The sequence below is a fragment of the Apostichopus japonicus genome, chromosome 16, assembly GCF_037975245.1.
Source record: "Apostichopus japonicus isolate 1M-3 chromosome 16, ASM3797524v1, whole genome shotgun sequence".
NCBI classification, from domain to species: domain Eukaryota; kingdom Metazoa; phylum Echinodermata; class Holothuroidea; order Aspidochirotida; family Stichopodidae; genus Apostichopus; species Apostichopus japonicus.
In genome coordinates this window covers 22,812,445-22,833,429 of record NC_092576.1, presented here as the reverse complement: position 1 = coordinate 22,833,429, position 20,985 = coordinate 22,812,445, and the positions used below count along the sequence as shown (strand labels likewise).

Sequence of the window (20,985 nt, the reverse complement as noted above, 5' to 3'; positions counted from 1 at the left end):
ATCATTAAGAACTGTCTGGACAAACAATGTGTCGAATGGATGACTATGCGAAAGTTATTTACCCTATACCATATTAAGTGTAACGAAATCAATATTCTCTAGTGCAAATATCGACTTGGTAAATTTGGAGGATAGTATGTTGAATTTCATTTCACTGTTGGTAATAAACGACTGTGTTACTTTGATAATTTAATGGGTGAATCTAAGTTCCTAACGAAAAGAATAAATACGACAATAAATACAGACAAAATACAATCAGTGTTATGTTAGAAGGATACGACAAAGAGATTTCGATAAGTGCAACCATCCCCCTAACCACATAAATGACAATACGAAGTAAAAAATGCAATTTATTTGGTTGACACAAATACATCAAATTATTCTACAAAGATAGTACAAAAACTAATATGATGCATGTATTCTAAGAGCGGGTGCTCAAAGTACCGTATGCGCTATAGACCAATTTGAAGATGAGTTATGGCAACATGATATCAATCACAAAAATGACAAAACGAATCAGAAAGTGAGTAACGCGCTTTTTTTTGGTGGAGGCGAGTGGGATTTTACACATATCCATTCAGAGCAGCAAGCATATGGATAGGACGTCCAACTTCTCCCAAAAGTCACCAATGTATCAACAAAAACATAGCAATGCCGATGTCCATGGCTAAAATTGCACGACGAACAATACAAGCAATCATTACTACTATTGACAGTAAATTTTGATACCGAAGACATATCACATTACACAAAATTTCAATGTCAATTTAATTTGTATTTTATCAACAAAATATATGATTTAATATTCTAGCATTTACTATGCGGAAGAGAAGTGGTATTACTTGCAAGTATCAATCTTACAGCAAAACAAAATATTTTTAAACAAACGGATGTTTAAATAACAAAGGTTGGTTGTTCTAAGTTTTGTTGATATAAAACTGCGGCAACATTTCATAGTTTACGAATGTCGAGGTTTACTCCTGTTTCACAATAACGTGGTATCACGATAATACGAAGACCTAGAGAGGACATGGTAAAAAAAAAATTATTACGTACGTACGTAATATTTATTACGTACGTACGTGATAATTTTACGTTATATACCGAAGATAGTAAGAAGTGGCGGTACGCGGTACGTATATACTGTAACACATTTGTCTACATGCAAGAAGTCAGAAGTCAAGCTATATGCAGCCTATAGACTAGTTAACTCAAAAATGCCGCAGACAGACAATTAAGGTACGTTCGTTCGACTAACAGTAACACCACAGGTATGGCTGTACTTAAGCCGCCACAATTTTGTGCTGGAACTCATTCCCGGATCATTAGTCCTAGGCTCAATTAATGCATAAATAGGTCTGGCGTATGTTAGACCTAGGCCTCACGTTAAGCTTGTGTTCATTGAATCTCACGTGGATAGATAATGGGCTAGGCCAGTGATAAGGCCTGTGTAGTGTCTATTGCCGCTGTCGATCCAAGATGATGTTACGGCAACTCCCTGGTAGATCACTTAAACTCCCCAGCCTATGCACATATAGCCAGGGTAATACTAATAGATGGGCGAAGGTATTTGTTAGAACAACTCCCTGATTGAACTCACATTTTATAGGCTAGGTAAGGGTAGGACAGGACTACCCTACACTACAGATAATTGTTTGAGGTTTATTTTTAGCCTTGAAATTGATTTTAAAAGTATAAACGTGGAATTGTATGATGGTAATCAACTTGTGTAGCCCTCTTGTATCAACAGCTAGCCCATTTATTATAATAACTACCACGTCAAATTCAATTCACTTAAGGTTAGTTGCTAATCTCAAATCACTAAATTGTATCAGCTAGTATTAGTATAAGGTTAGCCTACTTTACACACAAACCTAACCTAACAGGAAACTAAATGTCAAAGGAGCCTAGGGTTAAAAACCACATAAAATGCCCTGTGGAAAACAATCCCAAACAGAAATAAGACTGACCAACTCAGAGAATTATTCCAAGATTAAATTAGGGTAAGGGTTAGGTTTTCAAAAAGCATGGCACAAACTATTAGACTGAAGAAAGCGATTAATCTTCTTTTCATTCTAGTTCGTTAACACACCATTTAATACTTTAATTGTTTCATTCCTTTCCTAGATTGGTACAAACTGGAAGAGGTGAAAATGAGAAATTGAGAGAGGCTACCAAGTAACACAGCTTTGCAATAGTAGAAGGATGTCTGTAGCTTGGATGATGCACATCAAGAATGTGATTGTCGCTGTTTTTATGAGAAACAATTTGATGTTTTGCATTTCAATTCATCTCTCTATCCACAATTGATAATACCTGTTGGTACAACTTCAATGAAACTTGCATAGAAGTGGCCTGTGATGAAAAGACTTGTGGAAGTGCTCAGGACTTTTATGTCAAAGGTCATTTAGGGGTCGGTTTAGTTAATTGTTTGGAAACGCTTCTTCCTGAGTCCACGGACGGACATGTGGATGTATGCAAAACGTGATCATAATTATGGTCATTCGTGGCTAGGAGTATCAGAAATTTCATGTTCAAGGAAACTTTGGTTTATACTTTAACTACTTAACTGTTAGCTCAAAATCTTTTCAAATTAATCTTTCTTGTGATTATAATAAGCTTAACTTACCACTTTCTATTGGAGTTAAAATAATTTGCACTTATAAGTATGTGAGGTCCAAGGATGAGCTTATTACTAAAACATTTATGGTATCGTTGGAAGCCTAATTATTGTCTTGCAGATGTTCGGTTTGTCTGTGCAAAGTGGTAAAATATAATTGTAATTAAATTAAAAATATGAATTAATTACCAATAAGTAAATAATTAAATTAAACAAATCAATTTGGTATTAGGTCATCCCTATCATTAACAATGTGAACAAAGATCTTCTAAGACCTTCCTATCTAGTTTAATTGTAGTCAGTATATGCCCCAAATTATAGCACGCTATAATGGCAAGAAGTTTTCAAAAAGTACCTTCCAATTGTTCTCACAAATTTTTAATGACACACAAGATGACTGAATGGGAAAATTTCCTCAAAGGTTGTAATAAAAACAGTAGAATTCTGACCAAAGGTGACCACATTTGAATATCTAGCATATTTGGGGCTAATACAGCATACAGAAAAGAAGCTACTGACACAGGGCTGAATTTTGTTGTAACAAAGGTTATTGGGAGAGAGGCTTTGATCAAGTATTTCAAGAGACAGGTATAGGGTCCATTTCTTGTTCTGTACTGAAAACTGTTCAAGTGATTTCCAAGTTGAATCCTTGTGCAAAAGTGCTGATCAAGGTCTTGGTATCCCTGTTACATTTCACAGTTGATGTCGAGCAATCAGAGCTTCAGCATGTGACGATGGTTATGCTGTAAATATGTCCTCAAAATTTTGATTTCAGTATTGCATTTCTTATATTAATTCATTGTATTAATATTTGAGGAATTAATTAAACTAAATTGCAAAAGTTCACTTTTTACTCAAAATTCGAAAGTAATGGAGATGCAAATAAAGTTAGCTATCAGTAACATTGATGATCTTGTTTTATAATTTATGTTTGTCTTTTCTCAATTTGAATGCATTGCAACTTAAATGGAGAATAAGGTGGCATATTAACAAGGAAAGGGGTGATTTAACCAGGAATGAGGTGGAAAATCAGTTTAATATTAACCAGGATAATGGTGACATCAACCAGGAAATGTTGTTTAATTTAACCAGAAAGGGGTGGAACATTCTGTGATATTAACCAGGATAGTATTAGCATCAACCAGGAAATGTTGGTTAATATCACAAGGAATGAGGTGAATACCCATTGATATTAACCAGGACAGTGTCAAAATTTCACCACGAAATTTAACCAGGCTTTCCTGGTTATATCTACCAGGATTTTGTTAAAATCTCATTAACCAGGCAACTTGGTGAAAACAACCAGGATATATAGGGTAGCATATAAACGCAACTCCTGGTGAAAATTTCACCAGGAACTAGTGAAATTTCACCAGGTTGTTTTTAGAGTGTAGGCCTATACGTAGGCCTTCATTCGTTATAATTATCAAATACGTACGTGATAATCACTACATAAGTACGTAGTAATTATTACGTACGTACGTAATAACAATACGTACGTACGTAGTAATTATCACGTACGTACGTGATATTATTACGTACGTACGTAGTATTATCACGTACGTACGTGATAATTATTACGTACGTACGTAGTATTATTACGTACGTACGTAATAATTTTTTTTTAACCATGTCCTCTCTAGGTCTTCGTACGATAATCACTACAACCCTCACCACATGAGTTACTGAGCTTTGACATAACATCGGTTACTGAGTACCCATCAACTGCATTTAGTAAATGGAACAAAAACTCAAAGGAAATCAAAAACTGCAGAGTGCCCAAATGTTTACACTATGGAATAAACCATTGGGGAAACATGTACAAACACCTTGTTTTAACAGTTCAGATAAAATTGATATCATAAAAAAAAGTACATTTTTGACGTTGCAGGACGGATCAACCATGTATCAACAAAAATGATAACCTGTTGAAGATAATGATATTACCCTTTATCACTTGTTTCTGAATGTAAATGGCTGGTAATTTCATGACGGGTAAATCGCCTATTTCAGTTGTATTTGTTTGTGTCAACCCTTGTCGCGATTGATAGGTCTCTATCCACTTCCGTCCTCGGTAACTGAGAGCGGGGTATATAGGTTTACTTTCTGAATTACTTCAACACAGTAATAACGTCAACTGAAAATAGTACTCCCATACGAAATTTAGATATGTAAACTAGAACAATAACACCAGAAAAACCGCTGGTCCTGAAACCGATATCTGCCCTAACAGCAGTAATTTGAACTCCGTACAGACATGCCGTGCTATAGACAATAGCTGGACATGTGCATTCAACTGTGTAATAATGTAAGAGACTACACGACATAAAGAAGAAGTCGAATACAGCCACTCGAGGGTCTACACATACTGTGTGTTCTTTTCGCCCGGCGAACGTTACACTATTGTTTAACATTTTATTTCATTTACTTTTGCGCGGGCTTTGCTAATTGAGTATTTATAGTTTTCAAAATGTTTGATATCATTTTCCATTTCTCTGCTTGCTAATTGATCTAGTTCATATCTTAAAATAATATCAGTATCGTAAGTAAATCATTCAGAGTATATATTGAGTAGTTAATAGTATTGGATTCATACATATTTTCAATATCCTTAATTGTTTTCATAATTTATATTCTATATTAAGTACTTAAATAAATCATATCATTGTAATATTTAGAACAATGTCTTTTGATGATAAACTTAAAAGTATGGCTTACATGTCATTAGAGTTATTGCACTCGTCATACGTTACTTTTTCCCAACTGTGTACGTATTTGCACCAATGAAACCTAAGCCCTCTTTTATGTCCCTTTCAAATCGACGATATTTTTACACTCAAAGTTACTCTGAGCCATGAAATTGAGAGAAATCGAAGACCTAATCAACTTATTTATCAAGTGGATTACTAACGTGTATTAAGCAGAGAGTTCGAATGTCCATGCTTTAAATCCATGCTAAAACTAATAGTTTGTTTCGTTTTCCGTCAGATTCCCATCAGCAACGTATGCCTTAACAAATCTTTTAAGGAGTGTGAGAAAGATGTTATTGTACTTCACTCTGGACTCAGATTGAATCAATTGTTGACGGTAGAGAAGATACACATAGAGACAGAGCAAGTAAATAAGGAGCCTAGGATACTTACAGAGGAAGAACTTACGATGATATTCCGTTATGGGCTACGTTCTAAACATTTAAAGGATCTGTCGTGAGTATAATGTAATGGTTACGTATTCCCAGTTCTGAATGTTCAAACCTGACAACAAAATTGATAGCAAACAAAACGTCGGAATAATTTAGCTTTCAATTCATATTTTCAACGAATATATTTATAATAATATCGGTAATTACCGTTGTAGTTTCATGTTTTGGTATTAGTTAAAACTTATATTTAGTGGAAGGTCACATTTTTATCGCAATAAAACGTAATAGGTAAATTTACATATGATTCGCTCCAATATACTGTGTTCAACCTTATATGAGACTGTTCCTTTTGATTCTATAAGACGACGTAGAACTATAAACATGATGTTGACATCTTTGTAATTATAATGGGTTTTAGGCTTTGTGTCCATAAATGACCATCAACGGTGTACTCGCATACGATAATGCAGTGTCTACTGTATTCATGCATACTAAACTGTATCTTTCCATATTTGAAATAATATAAATTATCGTTATGATGAGAAGTACTCATCGGTCATTCATCTGTTCTAGATAATTCAAAAGAACATATTTTTGAGATCAATAAACTACAGACTGCAAAGCTATTTATTGAATGACAAACATTAATTACCCAACGTTTAGACTAATGCTCGTTACATCGTACGAGATCGAATTTAAGCACCAGGATGATGTCTCTATGATATATTGTCATACTCTGTATATTGAAATAAATAAAAACAGACGAATGTGAGATTTCCGTGTGGTAACAAAATAGACAAAGTAGATACTAAACATATTGTGAAAATATCTGACAAATACATTTTCCTCTAGTTGTAGTGACAGATGCAGGGAACAGCGGACAGAACATTCGTGTACACTGTACACAAGTGTAGAGTACAAGCAATATCCTATGCGTTTCTAATCAATATAGGCAGGCATAGAAGTACTTGCCTGCACTGACATGAGGTTCTTGTTAGTTGTTTACCTTCCTTCTGTAATTTGGGAGAACATGTTTAATACATTAAAAAAATCATTACAATTACATACAAAGCCATGCGCTGAACGGCTTATATTTATTTGCTAACCGCATGATTTGATTAAAGTATGCCATATTGAACTAGTAAGAAACAGAGCACCATGATCGTGTGTGCATGGTGCTGATGTCATACTGAATGGTAGTATATGTGTTGTAATTATCATGCAATGCACCCTCCATGTGAATATCACGCAAGGTGAAAAAAGTTCTGAACAAGTCCAGTGTATACTCCGCAAAATATCGGAAAATATTTTCTTCGCAGAAGCATCGACATATCAAATAAAGACACGTGTTAGATATGTGTTCTCTTATCACTTGAGACAGACATAACTTTATATAACGCATCGCAATATAATGAGGTTGACATAGCTTAATTAACGTGTTATTTTTAATAGATCGAGCAAGGGGCAAAAACAGATCGACGGAGCTGAAATTAATTTAAAAGATGTCAGACGGGTACATCAGAGCAGTGGCGGAGCTAGGGGTATTGGTCAGAGGGGCGAGAACGATCTGTATGGGCGCTTTCGACTTTATCTAAGCGGAGCGCCACCACAGGTTGGCGCGGAGCGTACAGAAAGTTTTTGAGTAAAGATACTCCCTAGATCGCCAAAAATGACCCTTTCCGGGCCTTGCTAATTTGCAGATAACGAAGAATAAATAGGTGTCATCGCCAACAAAATGTTACAAATGTCAATGGGTAGATGAGAGCGCAATAAAAAAGTCAATAATCGCGAATAAGTGGTAAATAGCTGAAAAGGGCGCCAGCAGTCCATTTGTGTCCGTCGGGGGGGGGGGGCATCCGCCCCTGACTGTATGGACGCTCCGCCACTGCATTGTAGGAAGCGTGTCATTTTGTATTTATTTACACATTTTGTGCTGTCGGTTTTGCTATTATTACACCATATATTTAGGTCTTATGCCAATATGCTTCATCCGGATACTAAACTGGTTTTGTTTACCTGTGATGTATTAGTTATCACCCGCCCTGTTAGAATGGTGCTTGTAAAACGTGATGGTATACAAAGCCCTCGTGGCCTTCCATATTACAATGTTTCCTTCTTGTAGATGCTACAGTGGCCCAAATTGGAGAATGGAAATTCTCCTTTTTTTTTGTTAACTCCAATTTCAACTTTATTCTCGACATTTTCGGCGTTTTTTTCAGATCTTCAACTTACATTTGTTTCAAATGTTCTTACTGAACCGTCTACTCGACACAGTTTTAATGTTCGTAACTCTTCCAGGAATGTTGACGTTGATCACTACTTGTTATTTGCAACGGCGACTGCATAAATCTCAACGTTTTGTCTTCGAAAGTCCAAGCTTTTTTTTCGGACGTAAATTATGATGAAGAACATATCGAAATTGTGACTGTTCTAGCTGAAGAAAAGTTTTTTTTTAAATCACACTTCATTTTGTTATGACTATTATTTTGACTTGTAAAGATAAAATTGTTGACCATTTTTGTATATTTCACAGAAATCCAGGCTAATTGATGCATTCTCTTCTGGTTTAATTGTTGTATTATTGACTTTTCTGTTAAACGTGTTTGTTTTTTACTGACACTGTGATTTTGACGTAGTACCTAACTTGTTTAAAAGGTTTAAGTTGACATTAATGTAATAACATTCGTTCTCATGGGTAAAACGTGAATACGCTGCACTCAGATACGTATACGACAATGTATAATAACGAACGGTGCTGAAAAATAGAGTTCATACCAACTGCGTCAGAGGTATACCAACTTTTACTCAACACATGTAAAAGAACTGTTATCCAACCTCACGGGAGTTAAGATAGCTTACCATCAATACGATTTTGTAGCGGAACTGGCATTCTGAAATAGTAATATCATATTATATTATCTAATATATTTATTACATCTCATAACAAATAATACGATTAAGAATTCCATGATTTCTACCTTGTTCTTAATCCTTGTTTCTGATCTTTGTTAATTACAACCTTGCTGTTTATAAAGATTTCCCGGCCACAAAAGGGTTTAATTCATTATAGCTCAATGTTACTGAAAACTATTTATCTACGACCTTCGTCTGTCAGTAGATAAGAAGAAATTTAGTAGTTAGAATTCTTCATCAAATAACACGTTTGAGGTTATTTACGATATATTATGAACAGTAAATAAATAGTATATTTGTCTTTTTGGCGGTTGTTTCCGACATTTGTACAATAAAGGTTGTAATTTTATTTACTTTGCTAGATTACTGTGTTAATTTATCATAATTTTCTCCTTTTTCTTCTTTATTTCTACTTGAAAGGTTTGATAATTGTTTGCTGCCTCCGTCCATTGCTGCAAAATCAATTCCCGCGAGAATGAAATCTAGAGACATTAAAGGTATACATGTATCGTCAAGTTAGTCAGTGTTCAATTAGTATTTCAGTTTATCAGGTTTTCTCATATATGAGTATTTATTAAATTATTGTATTACTTTTAGTTCGTACACAATTGAATATATGTATATATATATATATATATATATATATATATATATATATATATATATATATATATATAACAGAGTGTACAGAATGCACCCCTGGCGCTTTGAATCTGACAATTTTACACAGAATAACCACTCTTTAGGCAAGCTAAGCCGTAAATAAGAAATGAATGTGTAGCAAGTGGTATGACAGATATATATAGTAAGTCAATAAAGAAAAACACACCAGAAAAATTCCACTTCACGACCGGTTTCGTCCTTTTGGGACTCATCAGGCGAAGGTAGGAATCGAACCCCGGATCTTCGTGTCACAAGCCACTCGGCCACAGTAATTCTACTGGTGTGTTAAAGCGTATAAATTGGCTTAACTGTAATAACTATCATTAAGGGCATATTACAATCATAACACTTGGGTAATACGCCCTTAATGACAGTTATTCAAAGCCAATTTATACGCTTTAACACACCAGTAGATTAGTAGAATCACTATGGTCGAGTGGTACTGACTTCGGTTCGTGACACGAAGTCTTGCTATATATATATATATATATATATATATATATATATATATATATATATATATATATATATGTATATATATATATATTTATATCTATATATCTGTCATACCACTTGCTACACATTCATTTATATAATATATATATATATATATATTTATATATATATATATATATATATATATATATATATATGTATATATATATATATATATATTACATATACATAAACCTATACATATACATAGACGAGAATGAATGAATTAAATTAGTCAGTTCCACAAACATATGTAATCTGTTTTTCTCTGTAGATGAATCTATCGTATTATTATTATATTGTTCATTCTCTTGCACACGTTTGTATTTCTGACATTATAGTGCTGTGGAGGTACTACGGTTACAGTCTGAATCTTGAATCCGGTGCTTGGAAGGTATGTTTTGTTTGTAGAGTTTTTATTCCCACGTGTAGTTTGATATTCGTGATGCCTTTTGAAAAAAAATGAATACTTGCATCGAAGTTTTTAACACCACCTTGTAGAGCATAATGAAACAATGGTGGATGTCACCTATTTTAATTTGGAATTGTGATGGACTGTTGATTACATTAAGCAAAAACATATTTTGTTTTATATGCAATTTGAAATAGTCTTGCTTTATAAATAATTATCTAAATGATGCATACGATAACAAACTTCTAATTCAATGGATATTAACATTTAAGCCACATAACAAACAGTTTATACTACTATAACGTGACATTTGCCATACGCAGAATTTTACATTGACAGTTTAATATGTAGAATGATTCAACAATAGCAGAAATCTGAGATGTATGTGCTGCTATGATAAATTTTACAGACACTAAGACTGTAACGTGCTTGTATACGTTAATATTATTTCAATCGGGTAAACAATACCGACATATCTGTCTAAACTTGCGTACGTGTAATGTCCACTTAAAAAGTTTGCACTTTGAAACTGTGATCAGTCTTTACAGAAGAAACGAAGTCAGATTGCTTTCGTTATCATTCATAAGAATGTATTTTATGACGAATGAATCAAGGACATACCGTAAATTCTCTTCTGTCTACACATTGCCGTACTAAATCAAACAATATGCAGCATATTTAGGAGCCAGACCCAGATATGCCAATACCCGAGTGTTCAATATTCGTATTACATTTGGAACAGTATCTTACAGTAGCTTGATCAATTACAGTCATAAGTAATACCGACAGGTTTGTAACATTTGATGATCAAACAAACTAAGCAACTTAAACTGCTGATAGCTGCTCTCGTCCAAATCATATGTACAGAGAAAAGAATGTAAAAGTATCCCAACCCAACTCGTACCGTCTAGCTATGGTAAAAACATAGCTTTCCTGCTTTCGAGGATACAGGTGTGTTACAGTTGCCGACATTCAATCGTGTGAATTGTCATCTGATGAGCTGTATTAAACAAAGAAAGTCAGTGTAGATAATATAGTTAATGACCAATTAATTTTTGGAAAGGCTGTAATTCTTAAACCACATGTAGTTTAATAAGGGGTTAATCAACGGTCTAGCGTGCGTTACTCACAGGATTAATGCACGATCGGGGGATAATGCAAGCGATGCACGAGGGCGGAGCCCGAGTGCATCCAGCGATAGCATTAACACCCGGAGTGCATTAATCATGTGAGTAACGCACGCTAGACCGTTGATTAACCCCGTTCATTCATACACTACCATTTGTGTGGGGAAAAATCATAAAACAAAACATTTTTGGTTACATATAACCAAAGATTTATTAAAGTGATGCCCCGTAATTACCGTGCGTTACTCACAGGATTAACCACGGTCAGCTGACCTGAATGGACTAATAGGATTTAGGAATCTTTACTTAGTATGAATGAACACACATTTATCCATTACCGTATAAACAGAAAGGAACATCATAATAAAAAGTAGTTGCAGATGTTATAAAGGCGTACCATTTATTGCAGAAACAGGGAATCGTTATTTAGCTGTGGGTAAAAAATGTAGTATTTTTTTTTAAATTTTGTTAACTAGTTTTGTGTAGATTTAGATGCCGTTTTACTACTTCAACAAATCCGTTCATTGAGCTCGATACCGATTGTAACATTCAAAGTTTATTTCATGTTTGGTGATCTGTTTATAGCAAATACATGACTGTAATCATTTATGAAACATTTTAATTGAGAAAAAACACTATGAAATGTTCTTTTCTTATGTGTCAAAATATCAGGTTGATGATGTAGATACAGTGAAGGTTATATGCACAAACCATGTGGATATTGGCAGATATGACAGTGAGTTACGACAGAGATGTACTATACAGCTTCTGGAGAACGCATCATACCATGACGTAAGTCAGTAACCGTGACACGCCGTTCGTTCATTATCAAAATTATGTGTTATTGGTATAGTATAGCAATACGTTATATAGCATGGGCTTCATGCACATCCAAGGCAATTTCTGTAAAATAACAGGTCGTTTTGGACGTAAAAATACCATTGTACCGTACATGAGTATAAACCGTTTGTCTTACAATAACGGTTTAATGCAGTTTTTAATTGCAGAACGATATCAAGGAATAGCTGTCTTTATCGATGAATCTTATGATTTGATTTCCATTACTTAGCCTTTCTCTTAATGTACAATTATATGTTAACTGTTTTTTTTTTTTTTTACAATTTACATACATTGGGACACTGTCCAGTTTGTAATTCTTAGTGAAGGTGTTATATCACTTTTGTGGCTTATATGGGTAATGGGATTTGATTACTTAATTATGCATAGAATGTGCCTATAATAAACATGTTAGTTGCTACAAATATTGAAATATTAGAAGTCCGGCGACATTAGTTCGTGGTCTGCAAGTACATAAGGTTAAAAACGTAGCTTCGTTTTGCACAAACTGTGTTATATTACGCTTTAGCGCAGTTGTTCTATCGATAAAAACATTTGTTTTAACAGCTCCCTAATTGACTAAGCGCTCAATTTACTACGCAGGAAATAAGTAGAATGATTAGCACTTTTACTTGCGATGAGTTTCATTGCATACAATTACTAATAATTAACTAAGGACATACAAATGTGTATGTGCCAACACTTGGTTTGACCTCATATTGCAAGGAAACTGTAATAACACTATCATACTCACGTTCGCTACTTTGACCAGAAACTCAATCACAAACATTAGTAATCAAACAATTTTTTGGATTACATGTTTTATTATTGCATTCCACCCTCCGAGAAACAACGTAATGTGTTTAATTTTGTTATATTACCAACCGATGTCACATTTTTCAAAAACTCAACTGCACAGTTTCATCTAGTAACTCTACTAAGGGATTAACAATTTAGAAATATTAATCCACTTCTCATATAGTTTAGACTATTCGTTATGTCGACACTTGTAGTAAATCTTCCAATTTGGGGCAGTAGCACTTCCTGCTGAAGGAAGCAACGCGACCTGAAACAGTCTATACTTGATCTCAGAACATTAGCGGCTGTAGCAACATCACATTCGAATTTTAACGGTTTTTTCGACAGCAGGGAGTAAATTTCAATCGTTATTTTGTGTTTTGTGGCCATTACCAATAAGGGGGCTAATGATGACTCTCCGCTATGAATTAATTATCCGCTTAGGTGTTCAACAATCTTACATGTTTGCACAAGATGGAAATCCATCTTTCCATAGACTACCTTATAACAAGTCTCTGCCAATGATTGGCGGCAACACGTAAGAAATTACATACACAACAAAGGAGACTATGTGCTGTGTATCAGTACACACTTGACGTTATAAGAAGTTCTGAGCTTTAATATGAACCGAGAAGGGCAACTTGCTATATAGCGCTTCTGTGAGACGTGCAAAGTGTTGCAAGTAGCAAGGGGAGGGGGTAGGGGTCGCAGTTGTCGGGTACAGTGAAAGCATTTTATTCAAAAGGTATTCTACAATGATTCTTACTCGTATGCATTTAGTAGAAAGTCTCTCATGATAGCAGTATAACTTTGTCAGTTCAGAGGTGATCCGATGCCAAAAATTCTCCGACTCGCCCACATCCCCCCCCCCCCCATCGTCTGATTAAAGAAATACAAATATAACCTCACAACATATTAAGAATATATCCATTATGAAAACGAATCGCAACTATGTGTTGTGTCTGCAAATTATGCCTCTTTAAAGTTGCGTGCAAATGAGTTGTTTTGACAACTATATCGTTAGATTGTATAGACTAGAAAAGTGCTGCTAAACCAACACTGATATGTTTGTCTAGTGTGAAAAAATATCAAAAGTATCGAACATTTTCACTTTTTGCTATACAGAATTGCGCCCTCTGTTACATGAATTTGCGTCCGAGAAATCTCGCTTAATTCTTTATTATTTTAATGTTGACATCTCACTGGCATTTTCCAGTTAAAAACGTTCTTTCTACACCAGAAATAGAATAATGGCTCACACATGGTCAAAACCGCCAGCCTGAAGGAAGGAATCACGATGTCTGAGGGCTTGTGGAGTGGCCTATGCACTGCAGGGGCAGGAATTTTTGGAGGAGAATGCAAAATATTTGCTCAAAGCATTATATTGGCATGATTTTAAATTGCGCAAGAGTTTAGGATACGTTGCTCCCACAATGCACCCTAGTCCAACCTGTCTCCGGCGGTGCGTTCATAGTACACATACATATAATTATGACAGCCATTATTGATAATTTATGAGTGTATATCGTATTTGCTGTTTTCGAGGTGTGGCATCTCTTAAAACTATTAATATGAATTCTGACAATTTAATTAGAATGCTCCGATGATCGATAAATACTATACCATGGAGTAGCTATCCACAAAGCATGTGCAATTTATTTATTTATTCTAAATACGCCAGAAACCGTTCATTAAAAACTTAATTGTGAGATTGAATAACACTATGGTGGACCATGCAGTAAACATGTGTGTAAAGGTCCAACGATGGTACACTTTACAGTTATTTTCATTACTGTACGAAACTAAAACGATGGTAGCGGGATTCAATGTGATATTTGTGTTTAGAACTTCAAAAAACAATGCCAATATAATATGTTGCATGTTTTGAAACAAGAAGTTTCAATCGTTTCGATTGTACACACATAGGCTACATGTAGTTTATTTATCTACTGTACAATATTCGTTTTTGCCATATCTATGTACAGGAGAGTGATTTTGATAGCCCTTGATATTTTCGGATGGGAAAATAAACACCCATACCCCCCCTCCCCTCAGGAAATAGACATGATCGGTAGTTTACGATATCCTTGCACGCTCCTCTCATTGGAAATCCTCATGCACAGGGGGCACGTGCCCCCCCCCCCCCCACTTTTCCTCAGGTTAAAAATGTGCCCTTTTCCACATAAATATTGAGGTGTCTCAAGTTAGCAACAGGCCATGGAACCAGAATTAACATCAGGAAGGGCCGTTCCAGCCATCTGAGGGGTTTGTAAAACCCAAAAAATTCTTGTACGCTCCGCGCCAACCGATGGTGGCGCTCCGCTCAAATCCTGCCTACCCCCCTGACTTTTAATGAATTTCTGTGGGTCAAACTCAAAGCTATTTCGAATGGAAAAAATTTGTTAAGATGTTGACAAGAAATAAACTCTAATTCGGAAGATTCCTACATTAGCTACTAGCATGATTTCACCTCATTTTGTCTCAAAAGAAAAATTGTTCCTTGTTTCCCAATTTGCACATTGGATATTGCAGTGCTAGTATGCATATTTTCCTTGAGGGGGGTGGGGGGCGATGATGGAGTGATGTGTATACGCATATAAGATAATACAATAAGAGTTATAAATGGTACTAAATATAAGGCTGCATCAGTCCAATCGAATTTCTGCAAAGTACCCTTGGATGTCGGTGCCCCCCCCCCCCCCAGATTGAAGGTGCTTCCGTCGCCCTTGTTTGTCTCACAACCGTTACCGCATCTTTTCTGCAGTGTTGGTCAAATCGGTTCAAAGAAAATGAAATGGGTTCACGAATAGCATCGTTTGGTAGTGTTTCTGTTAAGAAGGGCAACGCTCTGACAAACACATACATGTACGCACTACCCGCCAAATTGCAACTTGATATATCGGAAATCTCGGGTCATCATTAAGTCTCCGACCATTCACATTACATTTATTGAGAATGCAATAGCGATTGAATGAAACCCCAGAAAGGAGGATAAATTCTTAAGACTGCATGCCGACTTGAAGTATGAGTAAAGGAGTGTTCACACTGAGGGAATTAATTGCCCTTGCAGACTTGAAGTACGGGTGCATTCTTAAATGTGAACAAGGCCATAGAAGCCAAGCTGCTGTTAAATGATTTTAGCCCATCATTTATGCAGTTTTGACAAGTGTTAACCTAACTTTTCACTGAAACATTGATAGACTGCAATAGGTCATGTTAATGGTGTGTTTTTTTTTTCCAGAATATTAGACTGAATATCCTCTTCAAATTTGTATAAGGTTACAGGAATGTGACGGTCAGTTTCACTGCCAAAAGTGTAACCAGCATAAACGATACTGTAACTATCAGTCAGAATGGCTAATGGCTATGAATGTTAATCATTTCTTTGTGGTATAATATTTCATATTAAGATATAAGATATTATTAAGATATTAAGATATTTCATATTAAGAACTCCTTTTATGTACAGAGCAGACCTTTTTGTAAACTGGTAAAGACAGCTTCCTAGATCCTTTGTTGTAGCTTCTTGATAATTTTGATAACTTTTGTAACGCTTTTTATGTTTTCACTATTAACTTAGTCTCATAAACTTTTATATGTCTTAACCTGTATTTTGATGTTTTGTATGTTGTTATATTTTTATCCTATTTATAAATTTCTCTGTAAATTTATACTGGAATAAAGAAATGAAAATGAATGCAATTAGCCAAAACAGTGTGAACTTAACCAAACGATTTTGAATGGATACAGTATTGTCTCCAAGTTATCATGAATGGCAGCAAAAGCAGTCATATTTTTTAGTATCATGAATGTCATTTAAATATTATCAACATATCCTTGTAATGTTTTTCATACTTTCCAAGATAAGCTCTATGTGTTTTAGCATGAATCAAGCCTTTTGGGTTGTGTAAACGTTTAGCGTCACCTCCGAAACAAAAGAGACTGAAGGTATATACAATATGTTGTATGTGAGATAATCATTTGCAATATGAGTGCTACAGTAAGAGACTTCAACCCAATGTTTACAATTGCGTTTTAAATGCCCATAAATACCTGACATTTAACTATCTTTTATAACATAAAATTGTTGTATGCTGTGTTCTGTATTCATTCACTTGTTTCACTAGTTGTACAGGTAGTTGATTAACATTCTCTGCTACTTGGCAGAAATATTTTTATTTAAATCAGTGTTTGATGAAAGATGTTATGAATATACATTGAGATTAAGTGTTTAATTCTTTGTTATTAGCAAAAAAGCCTTTACAACAACTTGTAAACAGTTTTGTCACCTCCGAAACACATGTAAAATGTTAACGTCACTTCCGAACGCGTATGTGGGAAAATTCCAACTTTTACAAAACTGCATGGATTTTTGGGCAACTAGGATTTGATATTAGCCCTCTGTGAGGACACATTATTTAGGGTGTTTGACTTGGCATCATTATTTTTTTTTATATTTTAAAGTTAAAATTAAGAAAAACAATCCTTGATTTCCAATAAATTTTCAGTTAACATGGAAATATCTGCAATAGTATTAAAGACTTTCTGCCAAATCCTTTTCATTTTTAAGTAACATATAATGATAAACATTTTAAAGTTTACTTGAATCAGAGTACTGTTTTAACACTGTGTAAATATGGTTGCTTAAAAATATATCTTTTTGCTTAAAGTTTCCTAGAGTCATACAGTCACCAAAAAATTACACACATAAACGTATAGTATGTTTAAGCTCCGAAAAGTTGAAGTTACAAAATTTGAACCCTTTAACATGTGAAGTTAGTACAAATTTCAATATATATGCTGTTTGAAATTTTGGCCCTGAGTGTACAAAAGTTACACCATTGATTGTGAAAATGACCATATGTGCTTGTGTTTTATACAGCAATATTTCTATAAAAACAACAATATTTCGGAAAGGATTAAATTGGAAAATGTATATCATTCATGATTTAAGCACCAATTGTAGATTACACTATAATTATGAAATTTTAAAGAACAAACACGTGGTGTTTGAAAGTTAAAATGAGCGATCATAATATTCCTGGTATTCCTCTCACTGCAGATACCCATATATAAACTAGTACTGGCGGTGTCCATCAGTAAGGTAGATAAAGGTGGTATCGTGATCCAATCTGGTCTTTGCTTACCAACCCTCTCGACGCTGAAGAAGTTATCAGTAGTTGCAAACTTAGCAGAACTTACCGAGGAAGACGTTATTGGACTATTGAACTATGGAATACAGTCTAGGGCATTCAAAGAATTAAGGTGAGTACAATAAATTGGTATGGAGGATAAAACTGATCACAAAAAATTAATATATGTCTAAACGAACGTCTTGAATGTTTGTATGTTGGTTAACATTAATGTCCTTACGCAGGCCTATACATAAAACACCGCGTAAAAGACGAAATATATATTAATCATAGTTTTAAAGGTTTTTTTTAAAGTAATAAAGAAAGTCGGCTAGTTCTTATAATGCATTTGAAACAGCCAAGAGAATCATTGTATATAATGTCTCAAGTTTAACTTCATTATTTTTTTTGTTTCACAGTTTTTATCAATGTAAACTGCCAACATCCATCAGTCCTGAGAGTATAGCGGAAACAGCAAGATCAAGGAATATTAAAGGTATTTGCGGCAGCTAACAATGGAGTTTTTTTTTAAATGAGCATGAAAAAGTAGCTAACTTTTTGTGTGGGTGCTTAGTTTTGGAATAGTACAATTGGGAGTTTTTGAAGGGGTGGGGGAATGCGGGGGGAAGTAACTTTTCGGAGAGAATTATTAAAACTGTATGCATTATATAAATTTGCATATTTTGGTTTCAGCACAGCCGTGCACTTCTTGCGATAGTGGTTGTGCATAAACCATTCATTCATATAGCACGTGTAAGGTTAGGACCTATCCCATTGTGTATGGGTACATGAGATGTTTGTAAGTGTTTCAATCCTTTGTCATTTCTGTTATGAAGTTTGCAGTGAAAACTGACTTATCATCTGTAATATTTATGTAGGTGGAAACAGTACCAATATTATGATGCTGAAATAATGAACAAAGACATGTTGCAAAATTTGACAGAAAAATTATAATTTTACTCTATTTACTGCGAAGGTCGTACATAAACTGTGAGAGAAGAAGATAAGGCACGTTGCGAGGGGGGGGGGGGGTGGCATATATCTACTCTTAGTAACGACAGTTCACTTATAATGACTAATAATTCCGAAGTGACATAAGCAACACATTAATCAAAATTGCAAAGTATCCTACTAAATTTAAAAGTATAGTTAATACACCTATTAATTTGTGTTCGTTTAATCTTGTTTTTTGTTGTTTTAATCTTGCTTGTTTATTACTGTTTGGAAAATGAATAAACCAGAAAGAGAGCTGAAAAGAGAGATATAGATCCCATCAACAAAAACAAATAACAATTGAGAATCATTTAATATTTCAGCATGGTAGTTTTATTTTGTTAATGTAGGTAAGCATGACTAGTAATATATTAATGTTGTAATTTTCTTTCTCTGAAGTTCTTCGGCCGGATACAACCAGTCATCTTGACCTGCAGTCTGGCAAATGGAAACAGGTTGGTGATAAGATGGTAATTTTATGTAAGGATGAACATGGCCCCTGTTTTGTAATTAATATAGCCTATTTAACTGCTAATGTAAATATCATTGTACCGTGGAATATCCCATTGAAGCGATGATACAAATCTGAAACAGTGTGTGGTATGCGGCTTAATCTTTTGCAAACATTTTCAAGAATGAAATAAATTTATCAGTAATTGTTTTCGATTCTGATTAAGTGTCAGTTAGAAATATGAATAGAGATATGCTGCGGGGGGGGGGGGGCTGGGGGTTAGTAGGTACTATTTGGTGGTTTGGGAAACATAGGATATCCTCACGCTCATTGACAGGTTCACAAAGTGATGACGTTAGATAAAACAAGTAGTGGAATAAATATGAAATATTATATTTTATGAGTCTAAGATTAAGAAAGAGGTGAACAAAAGTGGGCTGTCATCAATGTACGAGATGAGGGGGGAAGAGTGCAGACAGACAAGTAAAAACCCGAATTAGAATTTGAAGGACTTTATTCAGAAAGTGTCAGTATCTAGAGTAGAAACAGACAAGTTAAACATTGTGTAATTTTGGTCATTTAATTTCATAGGCCGAAGACATCCCGACTATTACAGAGCTGTGTTCAAATATTGTCGTCATCTATAAAAAAAGCAGTCAGGAATCACAGAAGTCAACCATAGAACTCCTGAAGAAAGCATCCAGCTATGACGTAAGGATACATTGAAGGGATACGGTGAAGTAGAACTAACAGATAAAAATTAATTATTTTATTTGTTGTTCTCCCCAACTTTCGGTGATTTGATAGTGAGCCGGTTTATTATTGTTGGCATCAGAATTAGATAATTTAGGACCCTCCTAAATAAAGTGTGATCTGATCAACAAAATACGAGATTTTAACAAAATATATCTAATTAAAACATACAAAAAACTGACTAGTGGATTACTGTACGCTAAGGAAAATGACAATAATCCTCTTAGCTACTGAACAATCCGCCATTTCTAAGATGCTTCCAGTTACTTTAAATGACTTAAGAGAAATATAATTATTGATCTGTATGGTCGAATAAAAAACATTGCTATTCCAGAAGCGACCTTAATTAGAAGCTAAAAAATCCCTTTCTTATTATTGTTGAATACTAATACCTAAATTAACAGATAATTAATAATTTAAATTAAACTAATACGAGAAAATAAAATAATCGCCAGTAATTATTCAAGATGGTGCAATGTGGTTTGACAGCGTGTCTTGGACCAGAACTCAAGTAATGTAATGCCATATTCGCACTAAACCCTAGCATTACCTAGCACAAGTCAACTTTTCCCTATCGCCCCCCCCCCCCCCCCTCACAGGGCCACTCTGCTAAAAATCACAGTTTCACCCCACAATGAAATTACACCAA

At 34.7% G+C, this 20,985-nt stretch overlaps 2 protein-coding genes across 3 annotated transcripts in view; one reads left to right on the top strand and one right to left on the bottom strand.

Annotated features, from left to right (window-relative positions):
- Positions 1–20,985, bottom strand: part of LOC139982839 (uncharacterized) — a 107,951-nt gene that overhangs the window by 65,085 nt on the left and 21,881 nt on the right. The gene's annotated exons all lie outside the window — the stretch shown is intronic.
- Positions 1–20,985, top strand: part of LOC139982838 (uncharacterized) — a 48,854-nt gene that overhangs the window by 8,423 nt on the left and 19,446 nt on the right. For both annotated transcript variants that reach the window (XM_071995942.1, XM_071995941.1), the window contains exons 6-13: positions 5,609–5,826; positions 9,096–9,172; positions 10,175–10,227; positions 12,045–12,164; positions 18,070–18,272; positions 18,559–18,635; positions 19,532–19,587; positions 20,175–20,294. In XM_071995942.1, coding sequence (XP_071852043.1) covers positions 5,609–5,826; positions 9,096–9,172; positions 10,175–10,227; positions 12,045–12,164; positions 18,070–18,272; positions 18,559–18,635; positions 19,532–19,587; positions 20,175–20,294 — 924 coding nt within the window. The remainder of the gene's footprint in view (positions 1–5,608; positions 5,827–9,095; positions 9,173–10,174; positions 10,228–12,044; positions 12,165–18,069; positions 18,273–18,558; positions 18,636–19,531; positions 19,588–20,174; positions 20,295–20,985) is intronic.